We start from the raw sequence: 13,941 nt of genomic DNA, 5'->3' as shown, positions 1-13,941 counted from the left end.
AGAAAATTGTTCAAAGCAATTCATAGTGTTTTACTATAACCTCTTTCCCTTTTCATGTAACAGTTTTTCACAAACAAAATGCTGATGACCCAGAGGATGGAGTGGTGGCACCTGAGATCCATTGCCCCTTATCAGACTATAATCTTGCTATTCTGTATGGATTAATGAATCCCTTGACATCACCTTTGAAAGGTCTGGAGCTCCAGACACTATTATACTTTGATATTATGCAGACTATGTTCTACTAAATTTGGTTTGAGTTCTAGATTCAAACAAACACAATTAACAAGTACACAAGCAGTTAGAATTTATTAGTCTACACCGGACTCTTTAAATACGCTAGTCTCTGACTAGCATTCTGTCAAATAAATGTTAATGCCTGATATTGCACTCAGTACCACATACTAGAGAATGCATACTTGGAAGGAAACTGCTTGTGTTACAGATACAGTACATCACTAGCAAGGACCCTTGCATCAGGCACATTCCATTTCAAATTCAGGCTACAGTTGCTTGGCATTTCTTATATTAACATCCTTTATGATTATAAAAATACTTTAGACCACTTGAAGAGACAGAAAAATCGTAATAGTTTATTTGTTGACTTAAAGACAAAAGTAAATATCTGTTAATCTGTCGGCTGTTTTAATGGAAAGTATATGGAACTTAATCTCTAAACCAGACACAGGTGAGTTTTCTGGATAAATTATGATTGTCAACTGATGTCTGAAAATGAACATGAATGGTAATTCTCTAGCTTGATTTTGCACTTTTTTAGCAATATGATTTCAGTTGTAAAACAGTGGTCTATTACTGATGATTGAGGTTAAGACATTTCAAATGATATATGGTTAGTCCCGATTAATTAAATTGTACTAGGCAGTGAAATGTACAGTACAGGAACACTGAATAAATGAAAAGAAATAAGCCTCTAATTTGTTAGTGTCCTCATGAATATTAAATTTTAAATGGTGTAACGCATTAAAAAGCAATATGTGTATTATTTTATGTACATTGTGTTTTGTTGTCTGTATATTGTATACAATGTGTGTATTATGTAAAATGGATATTGTGTATTATGTGTACATATTATTCAGTGAGTGTTGTGTATTCTGTAAATCTTGTATATTATCTTCTAACTATGAAATGCAGTGTTGGTGGAACTGCACTAATAAAGTGATTTGATTTCCATAACAATTTTAATCAAGTTAAATTAATTCAAACTTTAAAATCAATCATTCAGCTGGTTTTGTAGAAGTCACATTTGAAGCAGTGTTAAAAAAAAAAAATCTATCAACAAAAACATTCTTTGGATTGAATACCCATGCAATGCAATACCATTGAAGGTCTACAACCTGTGAAAACAAGCTCCATGCTTGATTAAGATATTCATAATCTGTTTCAATTTTTCAGAATTAACGGGAAAAAAAAGTGCAGTGCATGCGCTAACAAAGGGGTAGTCATGACGAAGGCATTCATCCATGCTGCTCCCGAAAGCTTATCACGACAAAATTGTTGTGGGAAAGAATACAGATAACACAAAAACAAGCATCTAAATATATCACTAAACACTAATTATGAAGCTGCTAACAGATTCTCACACTTTTACATGCAAAACCTGACCCAGAGCTCCTTCCAGGTTATCTCTACTTCCAGGTCAAAGAATTGTCACTCAAAATCTCACAAGCCAATGAGAACAACTCTTTGTTAGCCCCGCCCACACAAAAGTATTGCGTCAGAACTGCGAATGAAAACTCCGGGAGCGTAAATTAAAACTTTGGAATTGTGACTGAAAACACGAGAAGCACATTTGTATGTGCTGATCAGCGAATGAAGCAGAGAATTTCGTTAACAAATTCTGCAGTTTATTTGAGGACTAAATATAAATTTTGCCTTTGAATTTATATATTTTTCATTCTCAGTTTATATTTTTATTTGTTTCTTGAAAAGTTACTTTCAAAACAATAATCTCATAGATCAATGGCAGGTGCATGCGCTGACAAGGCACACAGACGAGGAGAGTCCGTGCAGACTGTGCTGATGACGAAATCTGCTTCACACATATTGTGCACAGAGCAATCCAGAATGCAGAAAACCGAAGTATACTTTGGCTCAAAACCACGGTCAAACTAAGCTTTGAGCATTTTAAGCTTTCAAGTGGGATTATTTCAGACACCACAACTCACAGGATATGATGTCATGCTCAAGGTCATCTGGTTTTAATATATCACAAATGATATTACATTGAAATTGTTAAAGCGTACCATCTACTCACTTTCCTGCAACAATAAAAAGATGCATCTTTGAAATATGTATTCTTTGAATTAAGCCAAGAGTTTAAGGTGTGATGTTTAGATTTTCTAATGGTCACACATCTTCTTGTCATGCGAATTTGCAGGTTAGAATTCACCAAACTTTAACGTTTGTGTGCAGCGTAATTGCTGGTATCCCGCATTTGGATGTGCATGAATGATAGTGAATGTAGCGTGAAATGTAGTGTGACTGCACCATAAGCTTTAACATGCAATTTTAGTCTGATGAAAATACACATGGCAGGTACATTGTGAAATTTACTGTCTCTTAAAAATGGGTACGCAATGGAGGAAGGAAAATGCATGCAGTTGTGAACTTACCCATTTGTTTGATGGCAATAAGTGTTCCACGGTGCCACGTCTTAGTTCGTTTTTTACCCAAAAGTGTCATGTCTATCTTCATGTCATCCTGTTTGAGATTGGGGTTTGGTTGAGTGGGCGTGTTTTTTGGGGCTGAGGACATGAATACTGCTGGAACAGTCAGAGCACCATGTGCTTGCGTGGGAGGGGGCACTGTCTTAGTGGGTGTGGTGAGACCCGATGGGGTTTTGTTGACAGTCTGCGCCAGGTTCTGCACCTGCTGAGATGTTTTCTGAAGGGCAGCTGAAGCTTCCATAAACTAGACGTATGTTCAGACAACAAATATACAGACATCAAAAGGAAACACATCACACCAACGCTCAACAAATAACATTTTGAAGTGAGACTAGTATAGGATTATAGTGGTCTCTTCTTGTCAGTTTGTCTCTTACCTTAGGGTCCTTGGCTGGTTTTATAACTTTCTTAGGAGGAACCACTGTGAGGAAGATAACACACTGTTACTGTGCATATTTCACATCTACATGTTGCACTTTGAAGCATAATACATATTCAGGAGGCACACACAGTATCTTACCACAACCTACTGCAATGACATCATCATCATCGTCATCGTCGTCAATCTCAATGACCTCAGAAGCTTTTGCCCGACCTCCTTCTTCATCCTCCGAGCTGCTCTCGCGATACACTAGACCCATGTTACTGTACACCTCCTTTACCAGAGCCTCACACTGAACCACAGACCTAGAAAATAACACAGATTCACTTTTGTCAGATTTGCGAGATTATGTATAGTTGCTGTAGTTGTTTACCATGTCATATTCTTGGCTACATTTTTGGGAATTAGTATATTGCAAGCACAGTATATTTTTCTCTGGAAATGTTAAAGGAATGTTCCGGGTTCAATACAAGTTGAGCTGAATCGACAGCATTTGTGGCGTAATGTTGATTATCACAAAAATTAATTTAGACTCATCTCTCCTTTTCTTTAAAAAAAGCAAATATCGAGGTTATAGTGAGGCACTTACAATGTGAATGTGGCCAATTTTTTCAGGGTTTAAACAGAAATTTGAAGCTTATAATAAAAAATAAAAAAAGCACTTGCATTAATTCTTCTGTTAAAACTTGTGTATTATTCAGCTGTAATGTTGTTTAAATTGTTATTTTTACAGTCATTTTAGGGTTTTTTGACATTACATCGTCATGGTAACAAAGTTGTATTTTAATGTTCAAAAATTAGCCCCCATTCACTTCCATTGTAAGGGCCTCCATGGAATAAAGATTTTTGCTTTTTTTTAAGGGGGTGGGGGACAAGTTAAAATATTTTTTTATGGTATTCAATATTATGCCACAAATGCTGTTGATTGAGCTTAACTTGTATTGAACCCAGAATATTCCTTTAAGAAACAGCCTGTTTAACTTAATACACACAGTGGCACCAAAAATGCTGGACATTTTAGCCACACTTAAAAATGTCATAATTATTTGCACTACATAATTTAAAATCAAGAAATAAGTATTTGCAGGGTAATGAGGGCTTATCACACTGATGCGGCTATTATGGGTCACGGTCATAGGGCCACCAACTGGCAGCAGGAAGTATGGCACATTTAACAGACTCTGAAATAGCCCTCTTATATGAATTGCTTCAAAAAAAATTAGAATAATGTCAAAACTGCTGATGTAAATTTGTAAAGAGATATTTGATATCTTAAATTCTGTTGCCATGGCAATGCATTAATTGTTATTATTCCTTCTTCCTATATTTGGGTGTTTTAGAGGCACTTGGTATGCTTAAAATGTAATTAAATTTTGCACACACACATCAGAGTCGTTGGCCATTAGAACTGGGCAAAAGTTCACGTATGGGTGGGTGGGTGTGTGTGTGGGGGGGGGCTCTTTAGCACCCCCCCCTTTAAAATGGGTGTGTATGATGGCCTCTGTAGTAACCCCATTTTCACCTACAGTCACCAAAATTGGTACATATATATAGTTCTTGTCAAGCTGGACAACTTTCATAATTATAGTCATTAGGTCTGCCCAACAGCAAGTTAATTTTTAATACTTTTAAATACTCCTCTTAGGTGATTCATGATACTGTCACCACATTTAGACAACATTATGCCAAGACACTGAAGATGCTAAATTGCGAACAGATTTTTATACACTGCATGGTGTTGCCATGGCGTGGCATTAAATTAATGGTGAAAAATTGGAAACAGGAAGTGTCTTATATCTACTGTGTGCAATGTGTGATTTAGATCAAAACTGAGATGTATGTTTTGGGGGCTAATCACATGGATTTTAATATTTTGGGTCACGGTCATAGCGCCACCACCTGGCAGCAGGAAGTGTGGCTCTTACAACAGACTTTAAAATAGTCCTCTTATATTTACTCAAATTGCTTCAAAATTGTTTAATGTCAAATGCATGTGTCCATTTTGCATTGTTTTTCGAAAGCCACGGGTGGAAATGGAACAGTTGTGCTTGGGCCCATCATCGCTGCTTGCAGCTATATTTACATTTTGAAGCGTGCCCAAATACTTTTTGGTGCCACTGCAAGTTGTCATTTCATACTGCAAATCTTCTTTTCTCTTTTGCTTACTGGGTGCGAGATGTCTCATAGTTGGTATGATAAATACTTCATTACAGTAAGCAGTAATCAGTGTTCAGTTGTGCTCAACATACATTAAAACATGTAAAACTTACTCAGAGGCATTGGAACAGAGAGAGTCCATATCGGCAACCTCTTTCTCTCTCTGCTCAACCCAGTCCTGCAGCTGTGCCAGCTGAGCTTTCCTCTGCAGCACAGCCTCGCTGCAATCCACCTGCTCCTCAATCCACTTGCGCAACTCATCCAAAGACACCCCGAACTCCTCCTCCAGCTCTGGATCCAACTCCATCTCCATCCCTGCGCTCAAACTTGCATCCAACGCCATACTCTTTTAATACAGTACATATTCAAAATTAAAATTCATTTCTTTAGGAGTAAAACTAACTAGTTAATTAGGCAGAAATACTGTGTGCATTTTTGAAATGGCAATCTTCAATACAAATAGTATTGTAATTGTAATGATAATAGTACCTATAATAAAAAAGTAATGGGATATACAGGTGCATCTCAATAAATTAGAATGTCGTGGAAAAGTTCATTTATTTCAGTAATTCAACTCAAATTGTGAAACTCGTTTATTAAATAAATTCAATGCACACAGACTGAAGTAGTTTAAGTCTTTGGTTCTTTTAATTGTGATGATTTTGGCTCACATTTAACAAAAACCCACCAATTCACTATCTCAAAAAATTAGAATACATCATAAGACCAATAAAAAAAACATTTTTAGTGAATTGTTGGCCTTCTGGAAAGTATGTTCATTTACTGTATATGTACTCAATACTTGGTAGGGGCTCCTTTTGCTTTAATTACTGCCTCAATTCGACATGGCATGGAGGTGATCAGTTTGTGGCACTGCTGAGGTGGTATTGAAGCCCAGGTTTCTTTGACAGTGGCCTTCAGCTCATCTACATTTTTTGGTCTCTTGTTTCTCATTTTCCTCTTGACAATACCGCATAAATTCTCTATGGGGTTCAGGTCTGGCGAGTTTGCTGGCCAGTCAAGCACACCAACACCATGGTCATTTAACCAACTTTTGGTGCTTTTGGCAGTGTGGGCAGGTGCCAAATCCTGCTGGAAAATGAAATCAGCATCTTTAAAAAGCTGGTCAGCAGAAGGAAGCATGAAGTGCTCCAAAATTTCTTGGTAAACAGGTGCAGTGACTTTGGTTTTCAAAAAACACAATGGACCAACACCAGCAGATGACATTGCACCTCAAATCATCACAGACTGTGGAAACTTAACACTGGACTTCAAGCAACTTGGGCTATGAGCTTCTCCACCCTTCCTCCAGACTCTAGGACCTTGGTTTCCAAATGAAATACAAAACTTGCTCTCATCTGAAAAGAGGACTTTGGAACACTGGGCAACAGTCCAGTTCTTCTCCTTAGCCCAGGTAAGACGCCTCTGACATTGTCTGTGGTTCAGGAGTGGCTTAACAAGAGGAATACGACAACTGTAGTGTCTGTGTGTGGTGGCTCTTGATGCCTTGACCCCAGCCTCAGTCTATTCCTTGTGAAGTTCACCCAAATTCTTGAATCGATTTTGCTTGACAATCATAAGGCTGCAGTTCTCTTGGTTGGTTGTGCATCTTTTTCTTCCACACTTTTTCCTTCCACTCAACTTTCTGTTAACATGCTTGGATACAGCACTCTGTGAACAGCCAGCTTCTTTGGCAATGAATGTTTGTGGCTTACCCTCCTTGTGAAGAGTGTCAATGATTGTCTTCTTGATAACTGTCAGATCAGCAGTCTTTCCCATGATTGTGTAGCCTAGTGAACCAAACTGAGAGACCATTTTGAAGGCTCAGGAAACCTTTGCAGGTGTTTTGAGTTGATTAGCTGATTGGCATGTCACCATATTCTAATTTGTTGAGATAGTGAATTGGTGGGTTTTTGTTAAATGTGAGCCAAAATCATCACAATTAAAAGAACCAAAGACTTAAACTACTTCAGTCTGTGTGCACTGAATTTATTTAATACACGAGTTTCACAATTTGAGTTGAATTACTGAAATAAATGAACTTTTCCACGACATTCTGATTTATTGAGATGCACCTGTAGTTTTATTTGACATTGGCTAGCATTGTGAAATCACTGTTTAAAAAAGGACGTTAAGTTGCAATTTCACCGTAGACTTTATATATTATCAGATGTATATGCCTCTCTCCCAGATGAGCTAAATACTTTTTATGCTCGTTTCGAGGGAAATAACACCGCCCTCGCGGAGAGAGCTCTCACGGCCGAAGCTACAGAGGTTAGTTCACTCTCCGTCTCTGTAGCGGATGTAACCCGATCATTCCGACGGGTGAATATCCGCAAAGCCGCGGGTCCAGACGGCATTCCGGGCCGCGTCATCAGAGCGTGCGCGAACCAGCTGGCTGGTGTTTTTACGGACATTTTCAACCTCTCCCTCTCTTTGTCTGTAGTCCCCACATGCTTTAAAACATCCACCATTGTGCCTGTTCCAAAACAATCGAAAATAACTTGTTTAAATGACTGGCGTCCTGTTGCTCTGACCCCCATCATCAGCAAATGTTTTGAGAGACTAATCAGAGATTACATCTGCTCTGTATTACCACTCAATCTTGACCCGCTGCAGTTTGCTTACCGTAACAACCGCTCCACTGATGATGCCATTGCATCTACAATACACACTGCTCTCTCCCACCTGGAAAAAAAGAACACTTATGTGAGAATGCTGTTTGTAGACTACAGCTCAGCATTCAACACCATAGTGCCCTCCAAGCTAGATGAGAAACTCCGGGCTCTGGGCTTAAACAGCTCGCTGTGCAGCTGGATCCTGGACTTCCTGTCAAGCAGACGCCAGGTGGTTAGAATAGGCAGCAACATCTCCTCATCACTGACCCTCAACACTGGAGCCCCGCAGGGCTGTGTTCTCAGCCCACTACTGTATTCCCTGTACACACATGACTGTGTGGCAACACATAACTCCAATGCCATCATTAAGTTTGCTGATGACACGACGGTGGTAGGTCTGATCACTGACAATGATGAAACAGCCTACAGAGAGGAGGTGCACACTTTGACACACTGGTGTCAGGAGCACAACCTCTCCCTCAACGTCAGTAAGACAAAGGAGCTTGTGGTGGACTTCAGAAGAAAAGACAGAGAACACAGTCCCATCACCATCAATGGGGCACCAGTGGAGAGAGTCAGCAGCTTCAAGTTCCTGGGTGTCCACATCACTGAGGAACTCACATGGTCCGTCCACACTGAAGTCGTTGTGAAGAAGGCTCATCAGCGCCTTTTCTTCCTGAGACGGCTGAGGAAGTTTGGAATGAACCGCCACATCCTCACACGGTTCTACACCTGCACTGTGGAGAGCATCCTGACTGGCTGCATCTCCGCCTGGTACGGCAATAGCACTGCCCACAACCGCAAAGCACTGCAAAGGGTGGTGCGAACTGCCAAACACATCATCGGAGGTGAGCTTCCCTCCCTCCAGGAAATATATACAAGGCGGTGTGTGAAAAAAGCTCGGAGGATCATCAGAGACTCCAGCCACCCGAGCCATGGGCTGTTCTCACTGCTACCATCAGGTAGGCGGTATCGCAGCATCAGGACACGCACCAGCCGACTCCATGATAGCTTCTTCCCCCAAGCAATCAGACTTCTGAACTCTTGATCTCCCACGATCAAAATACATCATCCCTGCACTTTATTACTCTTTTATCTCACACCGGACTGTCATAAATTATATTACTGTCATTATATTATGTCTCTCTTAACAACTGACTATCAACCGACAGCCTGAATGTCAATACAGTACAATACTGTACATTCTATATATATACTTTTTTCATATATATTTTAATTTTTATTGAATAATGTGTATCTATATAGTATCTATATAGTAAAAAAAAAAAAAAAAAAAAACAAAAAACAAAAACAGCATATTGTATACTGTGCAATGTATGTTATTATTGTATATTGTTGAGTGTAATTGTGTATAACAGATGTTTAAATTGTGTTGTGTTAATTTGATGTTTTAAGTTGTGTAATTATGTATAACAGATGTTTAAATTGTGCTGTGTTAATTTGATGTTTTAAGTCGAGTTTAATTATGTATAACAGATGTTTAAATTGTGCTGTGTTAATTTGATGTTTTAAGTCGAGTTTAATTATGTATAACAGATGTTTAAATTGTGTTGTGTTAATTTGATGTTTATTGTAGATTGGCGTATGTCTCATCACTGTCACGACTGCTATGTTGATCGGAACTGCACCCAAGAATTTCACACACCATTGCACTTGTGTATATGGCTGTGTGACAATAAAGTGATTTGATTTGATTTGATTTATCACCTGTCTCACACTCTCTCTCTCTCTCTCTCTCTCTCTCTCTCTCTCTCTCACACACACACACACACACACACACACACACACACACACACACACACACACAGAGCTGATTTAGGTTTTCGGCACAAGTTTTAATGATTCTGTTAGGGATATTTAAATATAAAGGCTATAAAAGCCATGTTACTTTACATTTTCTTAAAAAAGGAGCAAAGCATTATTCACAAATACTAAAAACGGTCCATGTGAAGAACAACACCACAAAATCAACAAATCCTGCAAGTCAGGACACATAAACTTAAATCATAAATATATATGTGTATACACACTGAGAGAGGAAGATATGTAATATACATAATAGACTGAGGTTTATGGACTTCGACATCGGCGGCAGGCTTGTGTTGATGCTAACCTAGTTAGCTTACCTTCACTAATGTTAGTGACCACCTAGCTCTTCCGTGATTTTTTCTTCTTTGGCGTACTTTAATTGATCAGCAGACCAACCGCAGTACATTTAGTACCTCTACCTATGCAGGGGCGTTTCAATTCAATTGTTTTTATTGTTCTTCTTCTTATTATTTTGACATCAAATCCCCGGTCCTCTGCACACCCAGCACAACAAAAACCTCAATGAATGTGTTTGGATGATGAGATTACATACTGGCCAATCAGCTTTAGTGTCAAGTGATTGGCAGTTTAATGGAACAATTGCGTGGTAGAACAAAAACAGAGCACGCCCCCTATGTTGAAACACGCTGTGGAAAATGCTCGCTTTTCATCAGCGATAAGAACTACAGTATCAGGGCCTAGGGGGCATTGGATAGCTTCCTTTTCCAATATTATGTTCCTGCAATACCGGATGCTGCAGTTTCAGGACCCCAGTCCTTTTTTATTTATTTATTTTTTTATTATTGCTTTAACCAATATAACATTAAAGTCAAACCAACTGAAAGCATAAGAAATAAACTAAAAGAAAAAAAAAATTACAAAAAGGTAATATCGTATATCGACAATATCCAGATTTCAAAAGGCTATAAATTATACAATATACAATTAATATAACATTAAGATTCAAAAGGGGATATTTAAGGCTTTATAAAAGTTAATACTCTTTAGCGCTTTACTGTTTTTTTTACTCCTGTTAACAAATTATAGTAATACTTTACTTCCATTTTGAAGTGTATGAAGTTTGGTTTCTGTGACGACCAGTTACATTTATGAATAAAAAAAATCCATAAATCAACAATAAATGTATAATATACCATGCTTTATGTTCAATTTTACTATCAAAATAAAACAAAACATCCTCTTTCCTTAAATGCACATCAATACCCGTATTCAACTTAATAAAATATTCTAAATCACACCAGAACATTTTTGTATAAATACAGTGAAAAAAAAAATACAAAATAAAAAAATAAATAAATAAAAAAAGTGTACAATGCTTTCAATTTCAAAGTTACAAAAAGCACATTTTAAATCAATATCTTTCCTAAATCTTGCAATAATTTGTTTAACAGGGTAAATCCTGTGAATAATCTTAAAGGAGACCTCACGAATCTTATTGGTCACACAATATCGTCTTGTAATTTTAAAGGTTTCTTCCCAATTAATATTTTGAAATTGTGCATTCCAAAAACTTTTAGCTGATGGAGCTGCACAATTTTGACAGATTTTCCTAAAATAGTTGTTATTAATTTTTTTTAATCTGTAATACTTATACCTTCCAATTTAACAGTAAAGTCAATATTTGGTTTTGAAACAATGTTATATTTTAATAATTCAATAAGTTCAAAAGGTATAGCATCAATCACAGTCATAAATTCCTTAAAAGATACTGGGAAGGTATATTTTCCAGAGAATTCAGAGTGTGTAAGTAAATTACCATTGCTGTTAAATAGCTGTGACACCAATAAAATATATTTTTTAAACCAACTGTCAAAATAAATAAATAAATAAAGAAAGAAAAAATAAAATAAAAAAATATTTATTTCTGTGCTTAATGTATTTATTGTTCCAAATTAAACATTTGTGAGGGGAAAAGTTGTGCTTATACATAATCATCCATAATAGTAAGACCTGTTTATGGAAATTAGATAATTTAATGGGAAGTCTACTGACATCAAAGTTACAATTAAGAAGAAAGTCAATGCCTCCAACTTTCTTAAAAATTATATTTGGGATGTAAAATCATAATCTATCTCTTGAACGAATGTAATTTTAGCACCGCAGTCCTATAGGACCGCATTTCTAGGACCTAAGATTTGGAGGAGCATAAAAAGTGCAACCAAGGCAGTATTTCCACCAAATACTAACTACTTATAATTTTAAAGGTTTATTACATACACCCAAATACTACTTTCTTTCTTGCAATTCAACTTGGTTGCTAAGAGCTGCATGTTTGAGCAATTTGTGTGACAAATTAGCATAATTAACTCATCAAGTAAAATAAAGAAGGAATCATATGCTATGGCCTTTTCAGTCACTAGATCTCAAACACATATTTTAAAGTACAGAGGCAAGACACAAGGATGACCCTTCTCACGTAAATGTTCTGTCCCCTTTAAGAGAGACTTATAGCTCTGCAGAACAAAAATGGGCTTATCCCAATCAGTGGGCGTTTTCAAACCACTGAGATTCCCTACTTTCATTGGTTAAATTAGAAATGCCCATCCTGTGTGGAAACGCCCACTTATTTCTACCCTGAGATTCCCTACTTCCATTGGTTAAATTAGAAACGCCCATCCTGTGTGGAAACGCCCACTTATTTCTACACTGAGATTCCCTACTTTCATTGGATAGTTTAGAAACGCCTATCCCGGTTTGAAAACGCTCACAGATTTGAAAACACCCCATTATTGTTCTGCAGGGACCTATACTTCCTTTAAGAGACACGAGGCTCTTGATTGCTCCTCCCGGTCTTTTGCATTTAAAGGCACCGCTGCACGGACAGTACGACTCGGTTTTATGGCAGATGAACTGTATCATGTACGCCATTAGAATGACTTCATCCGATGTCCATGGTTTAATGTAATGTTAATTAAATACCGCTTCTGGCAATATACAACCTAAAGAAGTGCGTGTCTTCAGTCTAAGCTCAGTCTTGAGCTTAAACTCATGTCTATGAGGTTGTCAGTGGAATTATGGCATTAGACAAACGTAGCAAATCTGATTATTTATATCACATGCTCATACGAAATGAAACCTGGCATCATCTTAACTTGTTTTTATGATGGAAACATAACCCTATAACTATTTATTTTATAATTCTTATTGAATATTCACTTTATTTACTACTAATTAAAAGAAAAACGAAAAGATCTGTGGTGTGTGTGTGTGTCTGAAAATTGTTGGTTCCAAATATGAGTTTATATTTGTGTAATAGAAATTATTCTCAAAAATCTCAAATCTTAGCCATGCAGCATAAGTTATTAGACAAACGAACTAATGTGTGATCTTGTCGTATTTTGATTCAAATTCATGATTGAAATATGAGCATATAACTGTTATTTCAAGTGTTCTTAAAATTACATTTGTTGAGGTACAGACTAAGACATCTCAAAAAGAATGAAAAAAAGCCATCATGTCATATCAATGCTGCTGCTAGACATTTGACTGGTGTATGTGAACGTGGTCATATTAATCTGATTTTAGTTTCTCTTCATTGGCTGTCAATCCCCTACAGATTTGATTTGAAAAAACAGATCTTTAAACAGATCTCCCTCTGTCTGATCAATTGTGTATACACAATCCTGTTAGATCTTTCAAGTCATCTGATCATAGACTGTTTACTGTTCCCAGGTCTAGACTGAAGCTGAGGGGCTTTTGCAGTAGCTTGTCCAAAACTTTGGAACAGTCTAACGTTGTTCATTGGATCTGCTTCTACAGTACATTAATTTAAATTTAATTTAAAGACTTTACTCTTTTCCCTGGCTTATAATCAACATTGCAGTTGAATTGTGTGTGTGTTTTTTATTTCTTCATGTTGATTTTAATATCTTATTGTCAAATTAACTTTGTATTATTTTTGTATATATGGTTGTACAGCACAATGGTCAATAATTCTTGTTTGTAATTGTGCTTTATAAATAAATTTGACATTGACAAATGTTTTCATGTTTTAAATGTGAGGACCAGAGCTTTGCTATTCAGAGATAACATAAAAGATATTTGCATTATTTTCAAAGCCAGTTACTTGGACATTTCAAAAATTCTCTTCAACCGGACAGCATAGCATGATAGATTACATCCTATTCTAATCACATATACACTGATCAGCCACAACATTAAAACCACCTGCCTAATATTGTGTAGGCCCCCCTCATGCCGCCAAAACAGCGCCAACCCGCATCTCAGAATGGCGTTCTGAGATGCT

General features: G+C 37.2%; 1 protein-coding gene across 3 annotated transcripts in view; it reads right to left on the bottom strand.

The window, feature by feature from the left end:
• The window catches only part of LOC127452895 (histone-lysine N-methyltransferase SETDB1-B-like), a 38,241-nt gene extending 28,054 nt beyond the window's left edge, over positions 1-10,187 (bottom strand). The window contains exons 1-5 of one of the 3 annotated variants that reach the window (XM_051718749.1): positions 9,992-10,187; positions 5,340-5,572; positions 3,208-3,374; positions 3,065-3,108; positions 2,634-2,931 (exon numbers count right to left, since the gene is read on the bottom strand). In XM_051718749.1, coding sequence (XP_051574709.1) covers positions 2,634-2,931; positions 3,065-3,108; positions 3,208-3,374; positions 5,340-5,569 — 739 coding nt within the window. In that variant the 5' untranslated portion in view covers positions 5,570-5,572; positions 9,992-10,187. Of the gene's footprint in view, positions 1-2,633; positions 2,932-3,064; positions 3,109-3,207; positions 3,375-5,339; positions 5,573-9,991 lie in introns of those variants that run through there. The other 2 variants (XM_051718750.1, XM_051718751.1) reach the window with 2 other exon arrangements.
• Between the last annotated feature and the right edge of the window lie 3,754 nt (positions 10,188-13,941).

Source organism: Myxocyprinus asiaticus, chromosome 15 (assembly GCF_019703515.2).
Source record: "Myxocyprinus asiaticus isolate MX2 ecotype Aquarium Trade chromosome 15, UBuf_Myxa_2, whole genome shotgun sequence".
Classification (NCBI taxonomy): domain Eukaryota; kingdom Metazoa; phylum Chordata; class Actinopteri; order Cypriniformes; family Catostomidae; genus Myxocyprinus; species Myxocyprinus asiaticus.
Note: the sequence above shows the minus strand (reverse complement) of the source record. Positions and strands in the feature narration are given on the sequence as shown.